At 55.8% G+C, this 21,091-nt stretch overlaps 7 protein-coding genes across 7 annotated transcripts; 4 read left to right on the top strand and 3 right to left on the bottom strand.

Annotated features, from left to right (window-relative positions):
* Positions 1-852: 852 nt before the first annotated feature.
* Positions 853-3,873, top strand: CTHT_0016300 (uncharacterized protein; the record flags this gene model as incomplete). Its single annotated transcript, XM_006692070.1, has 2 exons — positions 853-1,094; positions 1,161-3,873. 2 exons carry the CDS (start codon positions 853-855, stop codon positions 3,871-3,873), a joined length of 2,955 nt encoding a protein of 984 aa, XP_006692133.1.
* A 1,418-nt stretch (positions 3,874-5,291) lies between these two features.
* On the bottom strand, positions 5,292-6,620 carry CTHT_0016290 (uncharacterized protein; the record flags this gene model as incomplete). The annotated part of the gene is made up of 1 exon (XM_006692069.1): positions 5,292-6,620. One exon carries the CDS (start codon positions 6,618-6,620, stop codon positions 5,292-5,294), a length of 1,329 nt encoding a protein of 442 aa, XP_006692132.1.
* A 447-nt stretch (positions 6,621-7,067) lies between these two features.
* Positions 7,068-9,564, top strand: CTHT_0016280 (uncharacterized protein; the record flags this gene model as incomplete). The annotated part of the gene is made up of 3 exons (XM_006692068.1): positions 7,068-8,976; positions 9,030-9,070; positions 9,133-9,564. 3 exons carry the CDS (start codon positions 7,068-7,070, stop codon positions 9,562-9,564), a joined length of 2,382 nt encoding a protein of 793 aa, XP_006692131.1.
* Positions 9,565-9,776: 212 nt separating this feature from the next.
* CTHT_0016270 (carrier protein (ymc1)-like protein) lies at positions 9,777-10,748 on the bottom strand (the record flags this gene model as incomplete). Its single annotated transcript, XM_006692067.1, has 2 exons — positions 9,777-10,585; positions 10,655-10,748. 2 exons carry the CDS (start codon positions 10,746-10,748, stop codon positions 9,777-9,779), a joined length of 903 nt encoding a protein of 300 aa, XP_006692130.1.
* A 948-nt stretch (positions 10,749-11,696) lies between these two features.
* On the bottom strand, positions 11,697-14,282 carry CTHT_0016260 (putative oligomeric golgi complex protein; the record flags this gene model as incomplete). The annotated part of the gene is made up of 4 exons (XM_006692066.1): positions 11,697-13,365; positions 13,466-13,732; positions 13,783-14,102; positions 14,160-14,282. 4 exons carry the CDS (start codon positions 14,280-14,282, stop codon positions 11,697-11,699), a joined length of 2,379 nt encoding a protein of 792 aa, XP_006692129.1.
* A 444-nt stretch (positions 14,283-14,726) lies between these two features.
* Positions 14,727-16,523, top strand: CTHT_0016250 (uncharacterized protein; the record flags this gene model as incomplete). The annotated part of the gene is made up of 1 exon (XM_006692065.1): positions 14,727-16,523. The coding sequence occupies one exon, from the start codon at positions 14,727-14,729 to the stop codon at positions 16,521-16,523; it is 1,797 nt and encodes a 598-aa protein (XP_006692128.1).
* Positions 16,524-18,704: 2,181 nt separating this feature from the next.
* CTHT_0016240 (tyrosine-protein phosphatase-like protein) lies at positions 18,705-20,680 on the top strand (the record flags this gene model as incomplete). The annotated part of the gene is made up of 2 exons (XM_006692064.1): positions 18,705-19,182; positions 19,236-20,680. The coding sequence occupies 2 exons, from the start codon at positions 18,705-18,707 to the stop codon at positions 20,678-20,680; spliced, it is 1,923 nt and encodes a 640-aa protein (XP_006692127.1).
* Between the last annotated feature and the right edge of the window lie 411 nt (positions 20,681-21,091).

Here is a 21,091-nt window from a genome sequence, read left to right as displayed (position 1 = left end):
CATAGCGCGGCGCAGCCTCGCGCTGGCTTTTTGGGACCAACGACGGTGTCCGACTTCCTCCTCTGAGAGCCCGTGAGCGTGCGAGTGAGGTCGCTGCTGCAGGAAGGAGTCTTTGACAGGAACGCTGCCCGCAGGAAAAAAACATTGATCTATTCATCACATCTTGACTTCCACTGCCTTGCGGGCCTGCAACACCTGCATCTTTAGTCCACAGGTGTTTTCAAAGCCTGAACGGCATCCACTTGAAAATTGCCAGAGGCACCGCACAGACGGAGAGAGACACATCCATTCCCAACCAGCCTTGACACGCAGCGCAGGCGCAGAGTTCAACTTGGAACCTGGAAGGGCAAAAAGCCTAAGTTTTTTTTTTTTTGGCGTTGCAGCCGCCGTGCTACTTTGCTCAGCACTTCGCAGTCCCGTTAGCGTTCAGTCCCCATCCATCCAATCTTCCCTTTCGTGGACAAGACGCGAGTCTGCACCGCGCGCGACTGCTGCCGATCCCAGCCAAACCCAGCAAAAAAAAAGCTGCGAAAAATCGCAGAGCACACGACACGCTCTGCGCACACGCTGCACGCAGCAACACCGCGCATTGCATCAAGCAGACCCCATTTCATCGCAGCATCCGTTGATTCCAGCACGTACCGTACCGTTACGACAAACGGGATTTCCCAGGGACCACCAACGGCAACAGCCACATCCCCGAGGGGACTCTAGTGTATCACTCCATCCCATCCCGTCGTCGAGCATCATCCCCCGCGGTGCCAACAGTCAACCACGACGTCTCAACATCCTCGTACTTGACCCTCGACCTTCGACGGTATCGCCCCGCCGCCCGTCCCCGAAGGCCAGACCATGGCTTCGCCCGACGTCGCGCCGCCCCAGGCGAACGGCGTCGCTGCACTGTCGCGTCCAGACTCGCCCGCATCGTCCATCGCCTCGCAATCTACCAAGAGAAAACGCGAGCCTGCCGACGAAGCCGCCGTTGACCCCAGCCTCAGCGCCATAAGCGATTCGCAGAAGCCTACGCTCAATGGCCAGCGCGCTGCGTCCGAATGCATGCCCCTTATCCGTGATTTCTTCGCGGTCCTTGAGAGGTACGAGCAGCCCCCTCGCGTACAACACCGCTTGCACACACGCTAACATCGCCCTTTGCACAACAGCTTCGATTCTTCCGAGTCCCCCATTCTCAAGCGCCATCTCCCTGAGCCTGTTTCCCATGGCGAGCCGTCAACAAAGCGGGCAAAATCGGAGGACCCCTCCAAGCCCCTCACCATCGCCGATAAGGTGACGCAGAACGCCTACGAGAACCTGGATGATTTCGTCGTGGACGTTGCCCGCGCCACCGATGCACGGATAAAGGACCTCGAGGCTGCCGGCGCCACAGCCGATGAAAACGCCATTGCCGAAGCTGCCGCCTTCAAGACGAAGGCCCTCGAGCTGTACAGGCGAGAGTTGGCATATCCCAACGTGCCCCCGCCGTCATCGTCAGGAAAAGTGAGCTCTATCAGCACGCGGACAGGAGGTGTTGTATTGAGCACGGTTGGCATGGCTCCGACCATGCGCCCTCTATTCACTAGCCTGCGACAGGCCCCGGATGGCTCGAACAAGCCGTTGCCGGAGACAGCGTTGCCGAATGGTGTTAGTGTTACCAGGGTCTTGCAGGAACCGCCGTTGACGGGCGACAAGTCGGGCCGCACGCCTACCCTTGGCGAGCTGTTTCCCTCGCCGCGGAATTTGCCCCCTCTGCAGCCCCCGAAAGCGCCGAAGACGACAACGAAGAGCAATGTCTTGACTTTCTATCACCCCGAGTTTATCGATAAGTCGAAATACCGCACCGGGACCTATTTCTCACAGGTCCTTTCACAAGGTGTCTGGTTGGATTATACCAATGCCACGCCTACCGTACACACCAAGACGAAGCAGCGCGAACGTGCCCAGAGCTTAGCAGGCGTGAAGCCCTCGTCGATCGAGCTGGAGATGACCGAGCTTGAGGCTCTTTTCCGTGGTGCCTTCTCGAGCTTTGCCCCTAGCCGAGATGACTCGGGTGCTATTGTTCCGGCCCAGCAAGTGAGCCGCATTTGGTACCAACGCATCGGTCGGCGCAACCTAAACAAGATGGTTGAGGAGATCGAGCCCGAAGTTGCCGAAGAGGATGGTGTGCCGGCACGCGCCGACTCGGCCGTGATCATGGAGGTTGATGAGGAGCGTGTCAAGGAGGTCATTGAGAACTGGGATGATAGCTTGATCGACCCCAACCTGGACAGCGTGCTGGGCAAGAAGTCGGACGAGGAAAAGCAGGTAGACGACATCCTCGAGGAAATCTCCGACATGATCGAGACCTTGGCGTCCTACCAACGCAACCGGAACCTGACCCTGCCGACGAGCCAAGACCGTTACTCGGCCGACCCGGTCAACGGGGACATGCTGCGCAACGGCAGTGCCTCACACCAGCCGAGCGAAGAGGAGATGATGGCCTACCAGGCATTGAAGTCGCAACTCGCCTTAATCATCCAAACACTGCCCCCGTGGGCAGTGGCTCGTCTCAACTCGGACAAGCTTGCCGAGCTGGCGGTCAGCACCAAGATCGAGGTTCGGTCGGACGACTACCGTGGTGTCATGGAGGAAGACGAGCCGGCCCGGCAGGCCCGGCTGGCTGCCCAGGTGGCGACCACCAACCAGCGGCAATCACAAAGGGCGCCGAGCGTCGCTGCCGCGCAGTACGCCAACCATCAGTATCAGCCGCAATTCACACCCTCAGCCCGCCCCGTCCCGAATGCACCGCACTACCAGCCGCAGACACCGGTCCGGCCGCAACCCAACGTTTACTCGAGGGCTCCATCCGCGGTTCCCATCCCGCAGCCTCACCACCAAGCCCGACCCCAGCCGCCGCCGGCACAGTACCGGCCGCAGATGTACGCACCTCAGCTGGCCAAGGCTCAAGGTCCGTATGGCCACTCCGGCATGCCGCAGCAGTATGTGCCGAGTCCCGCACAACAACCTCGAATGCCGCCGCAGCAGCCACCGCCGCCCCATTACAACAATATGGTGCCGGCTGGGGCACCGCCCAACTCCCGGTTCCCGCAGGCCTATCCTGCCGGCTATCCTCAACAACAACCTATTCATCCACAGCATATGCCGCCGCACGCGCAATCCGTACCAATGCCTCCTCAACACCATCCGCCCATGACACAACAACCCATGCCAGCGCCCTACTCGCCATATCCTAACGGAGCTCCAATGCCTCGAACCATGTCGCCGCAGGTGCCCCCGCAACCGCCACATACTTACGCGCAATCGCCCACACCTCAACATCAACAAATGCCCCGCCCGCCACCTCCGTATGGCCCCGGTACCACTCAGCCGGGCATGCCCCCGAACACGATCCCTCGCCCCCCACCACAACAGTACGTTCCTGGCTCTCCTGGTCCGGCAGGCATGATGCCCGCACGTCCCCCGCAGCATCAGCCCGTCGCCCCAACCCCTCCCCCGGGTCAACATCCCCTCCCAGCAGCAGCCATGCCCAGTTACGCGCCGGTCATGACCACCACCGCCGATAATCTCCAACCGAGGCCTGCCACACCAGGACACCAGGCCCCTCCGCCGGGAGGTGTCGTTGGCCTAGCGGGAATCGGGCTTGCAGGACAGATGGACGTGCATAAGCTTGCTGCGGCAAAGATGCAGATGGCGCAAGCTCAGCAGAGGACGCAGACGCCTGTGCCGGTCCCTCAAGTCCCAGGGCAGGTACCTCCTCCGCAGTTGGTTAATGGCACTGGGGTGAGGACTGTCGCGCCGAGCCCGAGTCCTGTGCCTGGGACGCCGACTGTTGCTCCTGCTCCGGTTCCGGTGCCGCCTCAGCAGCAGCCTTCTGCCTGAAGTATTGATGTGATAAGAGGAACTTAAGCCAGGGAGTGTCGTTCGGGTGATATATCTTAACGCATGTCATGTCAATTGTTGTTGGGTTCACTGACCGGATGGAGGGACCATCAAGCAGTGAAGCGGATATGCTCTCGGACTGCTTGCTAGATGTGTCATAGAAAGATGAGATAAGACAAGACCAGATGAGAAGAGGATACATGGCTGGTTACATGGCTGGTTGGCTGGTTAGCTGGATGGAATGGGATGGGATGGAACAAGCGTGGTTGCCTTGATGTTTTCCTCTATTGTCTCCCTTTTCTTTTTCCATTCCGGTTGGTCTGATGAACTTCTTTTTGCTTTGAAGACGCTTGTTTTTATTACATTACCTACTTTACTACTACATAAGACTACTGCCTTTTCTTTTTTTTTTTTTACACGTTTACCTCCCCTTTTGAGAGATGTGAGTGGGTGAGTGGTTTGCGACGCGTGGGTTGACTTCTTCAAAAAGAAAAAGAGAGGTTGGTATGTAATACTAGTCGGTTCATTTGGTTAATGGTGACGTCGTCAGTGTGGAAAGGAGGCGGATGTGGGAAGGACTTGAGCGAGGCACCTACCTAGACAGAGAGAGTGTCGAACGGATGGAGGATTTAGAGAGACAAAAGAACATTGTAGGGAACTTGAATCTGGGAAAGGATTCGAGGATAGCTAGACCTGTTTTTAGTAAGGGAGGAGAGTTCGGAGAGCTCCCTGTTTCTTTCCAGTGTTGACGGGGGAGAGAAGGGTCTATCTAGGTTGGGGATCGGATGGATGGTTGGACTGAACAGGTTGGTTGGTTGGTTTTGAGGAATCGGTTTGATTTTGTTTGTACTTGGTTTTGGTGTGAGGTTAGGTTACCCAGGTACCTGTTCGCTTTTAGTAGCATCCATAATGAAATGGCATTGCTGAGCATTACTTAGTTTCTCAGTAGGGTGTCCAGCATGTTAGTAAATCAACAAAGGTAACCGATATAAGATAAGGTTGGAATCTGACTTTTTGTGTCTACTTCGATCGTTGTCTATCATCATCATCATCGTCGTCGTCGTCGTCGTCACCCTTTACACTCGGAGACTTATTTCTGGACCCGATTCTTTTCAATTTATTGTCTTATTACCTCCATCCAAATTAACTTCAATGGGCAGGTAATAAAGTCTTACCTAAATAGCATAGCCAAAATACAATATTGTTAGCACACCAGAGGTCTACATCTTATGTCCTTGTCACCATCTATCCATGAGCAGAGTAGAGAGTCTCTATTCCGGCATTGCTGGATCTATCCTTTTGTATAAAAGCTGGGTATCATATCATAACCGCCGAACCGGCTTTTCTCCCAAGTCCGGCCAGGTCTAGGCTAACTACGTCCCTGTCACATCCAGAACCACATGGCCCTGGCATCCAAGTTATTTTCTCGTTGAAGCAACCGCGGTAAGCTGCTTAGATTCCTCCCTCAATCCCCTCAACTCCGTCAACAACTCCTCCTGGAAGACATCATACCTCTCCATATACACCCTGCGCAGCTCAAACACGACCTCGATCGCAATCAGCCCAATAATAATCCACTCAAGCCTGGTACTGTGCGCCTCGCTGGTCATCTTCTCGCTGATGTCCAGCACGCCCTGCGCAACATTGACCACCTCCTGTGCGTACGTCATCTTGTCATTCAGCGTCTTGATGCGCACGCCAACGTCGAGGGCTTTCCCGATCTTGGCGTAGTATGTCTCGAGCTTCTCTTCGCTGTCCCAGAAGATGTCAGGCAGCGCATCGGTCAGGTCGTGGTAGTGGTTGAGCTGGCTGCGCAGGTTGAGGAGTTCGCCGGCTTTTTGGAGGATGAGTTCTCGCGATAAGGGGGCTTTGAGGCCTTGGGACAGGCGGTCTGGGATGTGTCGCGTGCTTTCGAGATACCGAGTTAGGGAAGACTCGAGGACGGCGAGCTTGGTGGAGCGGGCCAGGCCGGAGGAGAAAGCGATTTTGGCGAGGGTTGTATCCAGCTTATCGCCGGTCTTCACTTCACGACGGGTGCCGAGCACGACGACGGACCCGCTGACGCTGGATTCCTCCTGCTCCGGGTCGACGAGGAAGTCGAGATCTTCGATCTCCTTGTCCTCGGCTTGATACGGCGTCTGCGCAGCAGGCAACAAATGCTTTGCCGCCAGGGTATCAATCACATCATGCGGCAAGCCCCAGGTCACGACGGTGCCGGAGGGGAACACGAAAATGTCACCATTATTGAATCCCCGTGCGTGCACCACCTCGTGCAGCTCGAAGCCCGTGTTATCCGGGTCCAGATCGAAGCCGTGGTTCTTGAGGATGTCGACGACGGCGTCCATGTCGAAGGACTCGGCCATGCAGACAGCGCTGATAGTGTTGGTGCCGTCGCGGCCGCGAGAGGGCTCGGCGGCGGTTGGGGAGGGCGGCTTAGTCGGGACACCCTTTTGGGCGACGATGGCGACGCGGTGCAGAGAGTTTTTCAAGGGCGGGGTGCGCCGCTTCGTAGTTGTGGTCGTGGTCGTGGTGATCTTTTTCTCCTCATTGTTGGTGCTGGAACTAGAATCAGACAAAGACGAAGAAGAGGAAGATGAGCCGGTGATGGAGGACCAGTCCGAGGACGACTTGTTGTCCTGGAGGGCAGGGACCGAATAGTGGAAGAGGCGGCGGCATGTGAGAGGGGTTCTTGAGTAAGCGATGGGAACACGGGCCAAAGACCCGAGACGGGGCAGAAGCGACCTCATGGCGGCGCCATTGACGACCACGACGACGACGGTTCAGCGCCTAAGGCCGACGTTGAGCAGCAAGAGCAGAGTGAGCCTCCTGCAGTGGGAGGAGGCAGCGCGGAATGGAGCATGCAGGAGCCCTGCGGGAGCGTCGGGACGGGGAACTCAAATGTGTGTGATTTGGGATGTGGAGGAGGGAAGAAAGCCATATCTTTTTTTGAAACTGTACGAAAGCGCGAGAGCCGACCCGACCCCAACGATGCCAATGGTGGGGCCCGTCGGGCACAGGGATCCACCGACTTTGGCGGGCAAGAACCGTAATTTTCGAGCTGCCCCTGGTTCGGCCCACAGTGATACGCATAGCATTACGGTAACTTACCAACTAACATGACACCATCACCAGAGCTTCCATTTCGAGCTGAACCCTCTTCCAGCTCCCCCCCTTCTTGACACCCCCCCGCAGCCATGATGGAAGCCGACACCCGCGTCGAGGATTTTCTCGACGACAAGCTGCAGACTCCAGCCGACTTGGCACACATCGATACCCTCCTTAGCGCTGTCGAATTACAGCGCAGCCAGCTACAATCCCAGCTCGACGACGCGACCCGCGCCCTGGATGAAGCCCGACGGGTGGCTGCCGACCGGTCTGCGGCGCTCGCTGCCCAGATCGCCGAGTTTGACAAACTGCAAAAGGGCATCGATGTGCGTCTGAGGATTGTCTCGGCGTCTGATGCGCCTGATGCGGCAGTTCGCAGGTTGGAAAGACCCCTGAAGCAGCTGGAGAGCGTTGAGCTTGCGTATAAGTATTTGATGTTACTGCAGGATGTGGAGGGTTTAAGAGAGGAGGCCAGGAAGTGTCTGCCTGGGGATCCAAGGAAAGCTCTGGAGCCATATGGCCGTTTGAAGGAACTTGCGCTGAGGCTAAAGAAGCTGCAGGAGGAGGCAGATGGGGCAGCTGTTTTCTTGGTTAGCCACGTCGAGACCGCTGTGGATAGGTTGTGGGAGGAGATGAAGGGCATTATGAGGACTGAGCTGGAGAGAGTGTTGGAGAAAAGGAAATGGCCGGCTCAGGTGTCGCCGGAGAGCGAGATTGATGAGGAGTGGCTGCAGTGCTTCGAGAAGCTTTTGGACCTCCAGCTTCCCGAAATACTCCATGCTGCCAGCACGCCCAAACCAGAGGTGGTGACGTTGCTAGCCATGGATGTCATGACTGACATATTTGTCAAGGAATTCCGCTTCCACTTCCTCAGCGACAAGCCAACCAGCGCCCCGCAAGTCATTGGGCAGCACTGCTTCCCCTGGGTGCTGAATCTGCTTGAGAAGTGGGAGGACTTCTTCCGGGATAACTTCTCCCCTTTGCTGGCAGCCAAGTTCGCTGACACACCAGCCGCTCGCAAGATGGTTTACATGGACCCAGTCTGCGCCTTCATCTCCTCTCTTCTACCCGTCATTCGCGAGAAAGTCACTCGCACGCTGGAGCAGACTCAAGGCGACACCGCCTTCCTAAGCAGCCTTCTCTCCCAGCTCATGACCTTCGACGACCAACTGCGCTCCTCCTATGCCTACGATGGCGGTCTAGACTCCGAAGAATGGGGAGGCCTAACCGCCGAGGTCCTCGCCACACACTTTCGGACTTGGCTTGAGGCCGAAAAGATATATGCTCTGGACCGCTACCACGAAATCATGGCCACCCAGGATTGCCGTCAAATCGACTACGACTTTGCCGGTCCGGGAAAGACGAAGCCCACGTTTGGCGCCGTGCGCGTGACAGACTTGCTAAGGTCTATTACCCAGCAGTACTGTCGCGTGCGCAAATTCGGGCATAAGCTGCGCTTCCTGATCGATATCCAGTTGACTATCCTTGATGAGTATCACGACGCGTTGCGGGGGTCGCTTGAGGCGTATCTGAGCTTAACCTCGACTGTTGGACGCGCGTTCGGTGTGTCCAAGGAGCAGCTCGCTGCTTTGGAGGGGACCGGCGCTTTGGAGGCACTGTGTAAGGTTTATGGAAGCGCAGATCATATCGTAAACACGCTCCGGGAGTGGAGTAACGACGAGTTTTTTGTTGCTTTGTGGCAGGAGCTGCAGGATAGGGCCAAGGCTGCCTCGAAGAACAACTCATCTTCGGGAGCTGGTCATAAGAAGAGGGAGAGCTTAAGTGTGGGCATCAGTTATGACCAAATCAAAGACCGCACGTCGGCCGCGGTCGGATCGGATGATGAGGAGGGCGTTTTGTTTGACGAGACTATTGCGGCGTACAGCCAAAGGAGGAAGAGGGCTGAGGAGTTTTTGGCGGATGCGCTGGTCGATTCGCACAAGAAGGCTTTCAAGGCGTATCTACATCGGCCTAATTGGAGCACCGTTGCTGAGGATGGTGAGTTCCCCTTACACGTGGTGCTATGGGTAACAGTAATTAACCCATGACAGCCGACCTGGCCATTACCCCTGAGCTGGACGAGCCTCTGAGAGTAAGCCTCGTTATTTCCCTCCCCTTCTCAATACATACGGCATGGTTAGTAACTTGCTTCAGATCCTCCAACGCGACCTAGCCTTCCTCCGCCGCGCCCTGGGCACTGCCCCCCTCCGGCGCATCTGGCGTTCGGCCCTGGACCGTCTCAACTCCATGCTGTGGACCGACGTCCTTATGAGCGCGCGGTTTACCTCCGCCGGCGCAGCCCAATTCGCCCGCGACATAAACGCCATTGTCTCGCTCGTCGAGCGATACCTTCCCGATGTGGGCTCGGGCTCGTTGGCCGCGCTGGGCGAGGCGCTGCAGCTGCTTACTCTGCCAGCAAAACTGCCCGAGGGCCAGGAAGCAGGCTTGACCTTAAAGTCGGCCACAGACAGGGTGTTTACGGATAATGCGCAGGCGAAGAAAGTGCTGGAGGAGATGGGGCTGGAGATCTTGAGCCCAGCGAATGCACGGCAGATTTTGCAACGAAGGGTTGAGAATGCGGAGTAAGTGAGGATTGAGCATGGGGGTATGTACGAACTCTGGATATATTACCGGGACTCAAGGCAGTTGACAGTCCTATCCCTCTCTCCCTTCGCGTTGAAGGGTCTTTGCGGCGCTGCCGTCGCTATCTACTCCTCGCCCTTTTTCAAGGGGCTTAATTTATCGCTCGTGCTCGCCATTCAATCTCACAACCACTCATGCTCCCTCTTATCTCTCCCTCAGTTAATTGCCCTCATCGTCATCTCCACGACCGCAAACGTCCCCGCACTCACGGGCATCGCCCTAGCCAGCGTAGGCCCAATGCCTTTCCAGAACCCTTTCCAACCAGCCTCCCTCCACGTCTGCCTGAAGCAATCCCTCATATTCACAAACTGCTTGCCCTGCCCAAACCCATCCGTTTGCATTCTACTCTTGATCACATCAAACGGATAGCTCGCCAACCACAGCGCCTCACCCGCCAACCCACCGTACAACGCGACCTTATAGCTCGCAATATCCTTCCGATCAACCCCATTCCGCGCCGCATCCGCATTCATTAAATACTCAAACACCAAAAACCACACACCGTACGCCTGCGCCTCGCGCAACAATGTAACGGCCGTACCACGGTACAATCCGTTCCCAACCCCGCCCTGCGCAACCAACTTCCTCACGCAGTCCCATGGCCCGTTGTAAAGCCTCTTCTCTCCGTGAGGCTGTGTCTGCAGCCGGATACGCACGTGCTCGATCGGCGACGACAGCACTGTGTTTGCGATGCCTGCGAACGCGCCGGCAATGTAGTACTCTCCATAGCCGAGCTGTTTGGTCTGACCTTTGGCTTCCCTGCGCTGCTCGAGCCAGCGGCGCGCGGCGTGGAACGCTCCAAACTGGATGGAGACGCAGGCTCCGATGCCCAGGAGAGGGGTTAGAGTGCCCTTGTAGAAGGCGAGAGGACCTTCGTGTTTGTAGATGGAGGCGGCTGCGGAGAGCGCTGAGGGATAGGTTGAGCTGGTTTGGAGGCGGACTTTTACTATATCGAATGGTTGACCTGGACAAAGGGGGGTTAGTATGGGAGTATAGAAGAAGGGGGAGCGACGGGAAGAGAGGCGGAGCGTACCAATGAGGACCTGCGCGACACCGCCTGCTGCGCCGGAAAAAAGGTCCTTGGCTGTTTGGAGAGCACTGGATTGTTGGACTTCGGCTTCGGCCATTTTGGACGTGTTGAGGTTTAATGGGGTAGGTGTGTAGAGAAGAAGTCAAAAAGGGTCTGATTTCTCTATGGTGTCTTGCGCGCGAGTTCGCTAATTACTGTCGTGTCCCGGCGTCTGTACTCTATGCGCGAGTCGTAAACTGCTCTGCTGGCGGCAATAATGCTGGGGATTTGAAACTTGATATCAGAGGCAAAGTGAAGATGAACCGATTCAGTGAGATGTCGGCCCTCTGAAATTGAAACCAACTAGATCCTTCAAAGAAACTGAATCTTAACTTTGAAAAAAAAAATAAACTCTCAACCCCAGATACTATTCATTTTAAGCTCCGACTAGAATCAGGGAAATTATTCGCAAGACACAAATCACAAAATCGTAGACACAAAAAAGCCACCGGTCTCGGTCGGCCACGATCGGTTCTCGGTCCCGCCGCCATCTTATCTCCATGCCCCGACTCCCCCAGATTATGACTTTCAACTTTTTGGGTGGGGCAGTTCCCTCTGATTGCAGGGTTCTCGACAGCGCTAAACGACCCTCTGATACTGGGCCCTGGCCCCTGAGTAGGCTTTGCTCGATGGCGTGCTTTTCGCCCGCTTTTTCGCCAGGAAAAAAATCCATTGGTCATCCCTTCCGGGCTCCAACCCTCGATTGGTGCATTGTGATTTTGTGATGGGAATGCGCGGTGTGGGGTGTGTGACAAGAAGGTGGGGTTGGTGATGTGGTGGGTAGGGGGATATCGCATTATGCGGGGTTGAGAGGGAGGGTTAGGGTCATGCATTGGTGCTATACAAGAGACAGCCCCTAGGGAGATTGGCCCTCGCTCTTGTATGTGAGCCCTTCTCTGTCAATATTACGATGGCCTCCTAGAGAGAAATATAAGATCCATCCGGTCATAATTGACCAAAATCCCGAAGTCTTCAATAACTCTAAACCTAAAATCGAACCCCTCACTTACACCCTTCTCACCCTCTCCCTCCCAATACCCTCCATCTCAATCGCGATCGCCTCCCTTAACTTAGCCACAATCTCCGGCTGCCCACTAAACGCCCTCTCTAACATCTCCTCCAACTCCTTCTCCACCTTCCCCAAATTTTTCCCTCCTAGCCTCCCAGACCGGGCATCATGCAACGTCCCCGCCCAGCGCTTCGTAAACGCCCCGATATGCTGCCTCAACAGCCCATCCAGCCTCTCATGCGCATCCTGCACGCCACTTCCCCCTCCTACTCCTGCTACGCCAGCACCAGCTTGACCTCCAGCTCCAGCCGCTTGTCCCTGCCCAGCCCCGAAAAGCGACGACCCAGGTATATACCCGCTCAACGGCGCCAGAGTACTCCCCACGCGCCCAATCCCATTCCAAATCCCTCCCAGCAACCCCCCTTGTGGCGCATTCCTCCTCAGCGTATCCCAAATCTGCGCGAAATGCTGGACCCCCCTGTCCGCAAGCGCCGCAACGGCGGTCTGATGGGGCGCAGCACGGATGTCGCCAATCTCGAGGGTGACCAGCTCGTTTTTGAGGAGGAGCAGATTCTTGATCATAAAGAGGTCGGGATCTGTTGGTGAGTGAGGTTTGACAGAGCGGATGCGAGCCTCGGCGCGCTGTAGGGAGGAGATAGTTTCTGTGATTATGCGGAAGACGACAGGGCTATTCCTAGCGGAGCGCTCTTTCGGCATGGACTGGTCAAAGAGCACGAGGAGTTCGAGTGCGTGTTTCACAGTTGGGAAGGCGTTGGAGGAAACATCGTTTCCTGTTGTTGGCCCCATCTTGAGGGAGTCTGGGGTTAGGGGGGCTTTGATGATGGACTTGGTGATTTCAGCGTCGAAAAGGGAGTCTGTGAAGGTCCAGAGATGCTCGGCGAGCAGGCGGAATGCCCACTCGCGGCTGCGGACGGCAAGGGGCGTCTCCTCTTCTTCCTCGGAAGGGTCAAAGTCTGACAGTAAGTACTCGTGCAGGATCCAGCCGACGACATCGCACACCGTCTCCAGAGGGGCGTTTTGCAGCGCAGACTGGAGCGTCGTCGCGATAGGAGCGATGTTAGTCCCCGTGGGGATAGACCGTTGATGGCCCTTAAGCGCGGCAAAGGCTGACTTTGCGTCAGTTGAGTGTGCTGGCTCAATGGAGAAGATACGTCCGAAGAGACAGGCTTCGCTGAAGGCACGCTCGAACGCTTGTTTGATGAAGGCGTGTGCTGCGGCAGCGAGCGACTCCTTGGCCTCGGCACGGAAGGTGTCCAAGTCGTGCTGGATGATGGGCTTCAGGTCGCGTTCTCTGACATTCCAGTACGCGTGGAACAAGTTGTTCACAGTGTTGGCGTAAATATCGGCGGTCGGCAGACCTGTAGGATGCCCAGCCTCGTTATAGGCGCTGCGCACGACGTGCTGCAGGTTGGGGATCAGGTTGTAGGACTCGAGGACAAGTTCTTCAAAGCGACCGTATGCGAGGGCATGACGGGCAGATTCAGATTGCGTGGCGGCGATTTGCTTGCCTACTTCCGCGGATACCTTGTTGAGATGATTTTTGAAGCCTACTTCAAGGAGGTGTAGAGCCTTGGTGAGCAGTGATTGGTAGCGCGCGAGGTAGGACTCGGCATCGCGGTAGGTGGACTGTAGAATTAGCATAAGCCTTTGATAAAGGGAGCATGAGACTCACATTGCGTGTCATGAACTCAATGCACGAGTCAAGCGTCGTCAAGATCTCGACAAAGCTTGTCCCATCCACCAACCTGCCGGCCCCAGGGGCATTCAGCCGCCGTGTCGCTGAGTCGAGGTAGGTGTAGTACTGCAGGTCGCGTCCCACATCCTCAGCCAGAGCCTGCAAGCGCTTCTGCTCTGTCACTAGGCCATCACACTGTGCCCGGAACGAACCTGTTTGTTCGTCGACGGTGGCGAACGATGTGCATAGCGACTCGAGCAGACGTAGTGCGTTGTCTGTGTCGTTAATGAGGGTGGTGAGATGACGTTCTGCCAAAGCGAGTTCCTCATGGTAGAGTCTAGGCTGTCAGCTTCGCTCATAGACACTGTTATGCTGTCTGAGACGTACAAATATTCCCCCTGACTAGCCTTCAGCAACTCCTCTTCAACACCTTCTTCCTCTTCAGGCTCTTCGGCCTGCGGTAATTGGGCCTCTACGCTCTCCGGCACAGCTAGTGCCTCCCATCCGCGCCCGCTCCCTCTTCTCCTTCTAGTCTTCTGTTTCCTTTTCCGCACATGCACCGTCGCCTGTACGCGAACAATGTCATGAAAATCCGAGTATGACTTGGCGCGACGAGGCACGCTTGGCTCGGGCGGGACATTCGCGTCGTCCTCTTGCGCCTCAAGAAGTGCAGCGAGGGGTTGGGGAGCTTCTGCTTCTGCAGCTTCCTGGGGCAGTTTTGTCAATCTCGTGTTTAGTTGGAGGGAAATGATCAGGGAACGTACGGTGGTGGGTGGTTGGAGAAGGGACGCCTTGCGTTGGTGGCCCGAGGATGGCTGGGTTGTTGTGGAGGGGGCACGGCGATGCTGGAATTCGGGTACGAAGCTGTACAACGAGTCTTCGTACATTGTTATCTCATGGGGACTGGCCGGGCATCTGAAGGGTTGCTAGTCTGGGGGGCGTAGGCCTCGTCGTCTTGGTGCTGATGTTGATGTTGATGCTGTCGTATGGGGCCAGTATTGGTACGTACTACATGGTGGATCCTCGGTGATCGGCGTGTGAAAGACCGACGCCAAGACCATGCCAGGGTTTCCAGGGTTAGATTTATCAAGGGTCAAGCTCTGAGAGAAACGCGTTATGCCTGTCGCTCAACCTCATTAGTGACCTCACTGACCTCACTCATCTCAATGGCTCACACCTTCTAACTTCAATTCACACAGAAGGGTGTGGAAGAGCCGATATTTTCTTTAAAGAGACGGCTCACCTCACACCAATTGAACATTTCTCTAATTTCGTCGGAGACTCCTCCCTCACCTTTTCCCCTCAACTCACCCACTTATAGCTCACACAGCATGGCCCCTCTCCTCCGGATCCTTCGCCAGCCTGTGCGCACTCTCCCGCGCCATTGGGCACGCTACATATCCTCTCAACCGGAGCCCGAATTCCAGCCCATTCGCCGGTCTGGGACCAAGATTGCTACCCTTCTCGGTGTTTTTGCTGCCTCTGGCGCCGGCGTGCTGTTTGCCTACCCGCGCCTGTTTCCCAAAGAAACTTCAGACTCTATACCTCCAAAGGGTCCCCAACGGGCAGAGATCATCTTCGAGAAGCCTCATAAGAAGTTACATACGAAAGAGGAAACACGCGAGGATATCAGTCCCCAACATGTCCAGGTCAAACACAGTTGGGAACATCCCGGTGTCTACGCGTGGGGTTCAAACGCGGGTAAAGTGGTTGCTCCCGAGTCGAAGGAGACAGTGGTCAAGTCTCCAAGGAGGATCAAGTACTTCGATGGACAGATTTTGCGGGACCTAAAGCTGGACTCTCAGTTTGGCGTTGCGGTTAATGAACAGGGCGATCTGGTACAGTGGGGGGCTGGGTATTGCAAAGAGGAGCCTGGACCGCGGGTGACGCTTAAGGGCAAGGACCTGAGGAAGGTTGCGATCTCGAAGGACAGGATCATCGCACTTGGGGGAGATGGAAAGGTATACTCCATCCCAGTGTCGAAAGCCGACCAGGAACTGGGTGAGAAGCCCAAAGAGAGCGGTAAATCCTTGCTGGGCAGCATCTGGAACAACACATCCGAACACCCACTGAACTATCGCCTCCTCAAGCCATCCTCCCTTGGCCTCAACGAGAAAGTTGTTGACGTCCAATCCGGCCTGGAGCACTGCCTTCTCCTGACTTCCAAAGGCCGCGTCTTTTCTGCCGCCGCCTCCTCCGAGGCCTTCCCCTCGCGTGGCCAGCTTGGTGTTCCTGGCTTGACTTGGGAGACTCGGCCACAAGGCGTGCCGTACGACACGCCGCATGAGGTAAAGGGGCTTGAGGGGCTCAAGATCACTGCGATTGCTGCAGGCGATTACCATTCTCTTGCCTTGGACAGTACAGGGAGGGCATTTGCCTTCGGGGACAACACCTTCGGCCAGCTGGGCGTTGAGCCAGAGGGCGGCGTCTACAGTGTCGACGCACCGGTAATTGTCCCTCTCGCCCAGCGCTACGAGCACTCCAACCAAGTCCCCAAGATCACGTCCATCGCCGCCGGCGGAGGAAACAGCTTCTTCACGGTTGATGCCATTCCCAAGGAAAAGTCCTCGTCCAAGAATCCCTCCTCTGTCACTACCGACCTCTGGTCTTGCGGCTCCGGCCTCCGTGGCACCCTCGGCACAGGCAAATTCGCCCACATGTCCCCAACCCTCACCAAGATCAAGTCCCTTTCCAACCTAACCGAATACGACGAGTCCCTCAACCGCTTGGTCCCCATCCGCATCGCCTCTGTCTCGGTCGGCTCTGACCACGCAGCCGCGGTCCTAGGCAACAAAACGCACCTCACTGCCTCTGCCTCAACCCCCGTCAGTGACACCAATTTTGGTGCGGACGTGCTCTGGTGGGGTGGAAACGAGCATTACCAGCTAGGAACGGGGAAGAGGAATAACGTGGCTATTCCGGTACACATCGCGCCGTTGGATGGAGAGCGCTTTGAGAAGGGGGTTCCCGCGCAGGGCGGCGGGGATGTCAAGGCTGGCGAGCTGAGGCAGAGGTTGCAGATTACGCCGAGGACGAAGGTGAAGATTGGGGAGAAGGGGAGGGAGGTGAGTGTCGAGCAGAAGGTTATATGTGGGAGGGGGGTTTCAGGGGTTTATTCTGCGGCGTGAGGGTCAAAGAGAGGTTGAGGTTAGCTGAACTTGCGCGGAGAGAGACTGAGGAGCAAAACTGTGATCATGTGTAAATTAGGACCTGGGTGAGAATATGTCATTGGGCAGGCGTACAAAAGGATGGGCTTATGTATTCTATGAAGAGTAGTAAAAGCAAAAGTGGTTCACAGTCTAACCGGCATCTACCTGCCCGTCGCCAACGGACTTCTGTCATTATTCCTGGCCCTCACTTGGAAGGTCATACGAACTGGGACCCCATTGCCAATGGTCTTCACCTTCATAATCCGACTTTTGCTAGGAGTTTACCAACAACCCGGGGGGGGGACCACAAGGTATAGCTCAGCTGGCCACAGCTTTCCACGTGAAATCGGCTATCGGGGAGGAGGTGAAGGCACACATGAAGTTAGGGCACTGATCTTGCTTGCAGCCCTAGTTGCTTAACAGACATGGAACGTTAGTGCCCTCACCTAACCAAGCAACCTTATCCCTCCTCCAGAGGTCTATACAGTCATAAAGTTAGGTATGTCATTGAGCGTCCTCAAGCACCATAACAAGGTACAGGCGCCTAGTCCTGATCGTGTTGAAGGTGAAAGCAAGCACGGCGTTCCTCTTGTGCTTTGCAAACCTGAAAGGAACTCCAAGACTTTTGCTTCTTGGTCAACACATTCCGCGATATGAAAAGTCCGATCTTCAGTGTGGCTGTTGTCTCTCACCCAGTGTAACCAGGCGTCACAACCGTTTCGTCAATCTCGACAGGATGTCTTTCGCTCGGTAATCGAGCAGGGAAATGAGTTGTCATTCCAGGCCGGCGGTAGACGGTCGGCTGACCGAGGATATTGGACAAAGAGAGCTGTTTTGAGATCGGCTTGTCATAGTGTTACCATGAGACAATAACATTGTGTGACTTTACTTGTCAATCGCAGAGTGACCTGATGAGCTTACGAGTGTGACACAAGGCATCTTATACTGAGAGACACATCCTCCTTCCTGGCATTGACTTCTTACTAAGAAACTTGCCAGATCTCTCGCAAATGATATCCTTGTCAACGTTGACCCTTCGTCTCAACGGCGTGCCATCGGTCATCTGCGACGGCATCCCAGACGATTGCTGGCGTCGGAGCAGCGTGTCGGCAGCGTCGTAGCCCTTTGAGTTAGCGTGGGGCTTTTTTAGCGGAGTTCTTGGGCTCTGTTGCAACACTGGCCCATCCAGGTTCAAAGGTTTCATGGACAGGGATTCTAGGGGAGATCGGAGCTGCTGGCCGGGCCGAACCTGGAGCTGTTAGCTGGTGGACACTTCAATCTCAGCTCTGTCCAATGGTTAGGGTGAGAATAGACAGTGTGATCCATAGAAGGCACTGGGTTAAGCAACACTGTGTCAGTGGGACCTCCATCGAGCGAAGGTGAGTGCATCTGAGAATCTTGGGGACTGAAATTGCCTAGGAAGGGGCACCTTGCAATTGATGGGCCTCCTGCCTGGGCTGCGATTGCGTGCGTCGTCGGGTTCCGTTCTAGTTCTCATTGCTGCGGTGCTCCTTCTCAGGCCAAAAAAGAAGACGGTCACTTGTCCACTTTCCTGTTGTCTCGATTTTTTTTGATTTTTTTTTTCTCTTACACCTTATTGTCATCTAACCAACCCTCGTAACCCTGCATGTGTGCAACCATCAACTGCCGTCATCCTCCGCGCATGTTCTTCCCGAAGTCTAAAAGATAAAGCAGGTTTTGACTCTTGACCTTTAGCCTTGTCTCTGTCGGAACAGTGCCCCTCGTGAACAAGAGCAAGCGAGTCAGCTCTAAACCGAACATAAACAAGATCTCGCTCCCGCTCGAGCCACATCGACTTACACGTAGATCTGGCAAGATCTCTATCGATCTCCCTAACCTCCCCACGTGTCTTGCAGCTGCACGTGCCGTCCCTGCTTGTACAGCCGCGCCCTCGCGTTCCCCTCTCCGCCCGCCGCCGAGATCCCGTGAGCGAGCTCTGTCGCCCTATTCAGGGAACTCTGCGTGTTTGTGTCACAGAAGCTTCCTGTCGCTAGCCGAGCATAGACATCAAGTACCGAGACTGACCTTGATCAACTCCATCGCTCGACAGCCTTGCGACCTCTCTTCATCCCCGGGAGCCGACGCCTCCCGTGTCGAGTTCACTCCCGCTACCGATTATTCTACCTACCCAACGCCGGAATGGCTCACGTACCGCGGTGGCCGCGCCGCAAGAAAGATGTCGCCCCGCCAACTCTTATCACCACGGACTTGTCCGGCAACAATAATAACTCCTCCCCCAGCAGCAATAAGTTGGCCGCCGCGGTAGCTGCCCCAGCCGAGTCGCAGCCCGCTGCGGCGCCCGCGCCTGTGCCCTCTCCTGGCCAGGTGCGCTCCTCGCTACACAAGCTGAAGGGAGTCTTTCATCGCTCGGCCAAGCGCGCTCGTGACTCGCCCCCTGCTTCACTGCCGCACTCTCCTGCCGCCGCGCCGGTGTCTGTGGCGACTGGGAATGGCAATGGGAATAGCAATGGAGGGAATAGCAATGGGAACTTGAATGTCAACGTGTCTGAGATTAGGCCTGTCTCGCCGCTGTCTCTCAAGACGGATGCCGCCAGCACGATGGAGAAGGCCACCAAGACGCCAAAGATGCCGGCGTTTTTGGATCTGCCGAAGCAGGGTATGTTTGTTTTTCCTTGTTCTATACAGAGCACTCTACTGACAGTCTTCCAGAAATCGAGAATCGCTTCTCCGAGATCGTCTGGCGCGAGCGTCATCGCATGATGCAGTCACTGACAAATCCGTCTCCCGACTTCCGCTGGGCCCGTGTTACCGGTCCCCACCTCAAGCTCCTCGATCGCTACGTCAACATCCAGCCCTGGAACAATAACCGTGTCAAGCTTCGCGTGCCCGAAGGCAAGCTCGACTACATCAACGCCTCACCTATCATCCTACACCCGCGCGCTGCGCGCGACGGTTCTACCAAGGAGCCTTCTCGGTATATCGCCATGCAGGGCCCTAAGCAGATCACCACCGACCATGTCTGGCGCATGGTGGTTGAGCAGCTGGAGAGCCCTGGTGTAATTGTCATGCTGACAGAGACACACGAGGGGGCTATTGAGAAGTGTTACCCATACTTCCCTAGGAGTCCTGACGACCCTCCCTTGGAAGTTAATGAGAGGGATGAGTTTGGCGACGGCTTTCGCGCGACGGTCAAGTGTGAGGCCATCGAGGAGACGCCGGCCGGTGATGCGATTGAGTTGAGAAAATTGGTAATTACGGTGCATCCAAAGAGGGAGATTCCCCTGGAAGGGATCGATGGCGATGATGATGTCAAGATGAAGAGTCCTCAGGCTTTGCAGGAAAGAAGTGCTTCATCAACACCCAGCTCAGCTACGCCAATCACAACCTCCTCAGCAACAACCCCAATCAACCCATCAACCCCAGCCCTGCCCACTGCCAACCTAATCTCTGCTCCCATTAGCCAGCCCGCAACCCCCCAGGAACCCACTCCCCGCACAGCCTTCGACTCTTCAGCCCCCGTCGACCAACGCATAGTCTACCACTTCCTCTACAAGAAATGGCCCGACTTCGGCGTCCCGTCCCTCTCCGACCTCGACTCCTTCTTCACCCTGATGCGCCTCTCCCGCGAGAAGAATTCTTCCCCCTCTAACCCTCGCATCGTCCATTGCAGCGCCGGCGTCGGCAGGAGTGGGACGTTTATTGCATTGGAGTATCTCATGGGGGAGTTGGAACGGGGCATTTTGGAGGGATGGGATGACAGAGTCGAGGAGTTAAAGCAAAGGGACCGGAGCGGGAATCAGCAAGGTGATGGGGAAGGGGCAGGCGGGATGCAATCGGCGTTGCCGCCGGATTATGCCAGGGAGGATTTGGTGTTTGAGGTGGTGGATGCTTTGAGGGAGCAGAGAAGGACCATGGTACAGGCTGAGGCGCAGTATGAGTTTATTTATCGCGTGTTGAGGAAGTTTTGGGTGGAGAAGTATGGTCCGCCTGAGGAGGAGGAAATTGATGGGCAAGATGAAAGTACAGGGGATGGAAAGGGTAACGCTGGAGGTTCAGGAGGATGTGGGGGTTGTGGTGACGAGGAGCAGATGGAGGGAGAGGGGGCCAGAGATGGCGAGCCGGCTGCGAAGAGGCTCGTTGTTGACAGGAGTTAGTCTGGTCCGTCCTTTATTGTCTACTGGAGGAGGCTGTCTGGCATTTACTGGGAGTACTGTTTCCGATCTTACCATGGGGAAGGTGAGATACCAGTATGCTTGGGCTTTGGGCAGGTTCAAAGCTGGTTGCTTGCTTCACTTTCATGGTTTGACACATACATAGCATGGCGCCTGGCGGTATCTAGGTATTGTATTACATGCACTTCTTACTATGATTACCTTGGGATGGGTGGGTGGCAGTGTGGACATCGTTTCAAGTTCTGAGTTTTGCTACTAGCTATCAGACAGGACTGGGTTAGGCGAATTAGCATACTACCTGTCATGGGTCGTTTGCTTCTTCGATGTTGATAGGACAGTTTTGTTTTTGCCATGTTCTGTTCTCTTGGTGCGTCGGTTGAGGGCGGTGATGAT

Source organism: Thermochaetoides thermophila (assembly GCF_000221225.1).
Source record: "Thermochaetoides thermophila DSM 1495 unplaced genomic scaffold scf7180000011815, whole genome shotgun sequence".
NCBI lineage: Eukaryota > Fungi > Ascomycota > Sordariomycetes > Sordariales > Chaetomiaceae > Thermochaetoides > Thermochaetoides thermophila.
The sequence above is the reverse complement of the archived record's forward strand: the minus strand, read 5'-3'. Positions and strand labels throughout refer to the sequence as shown.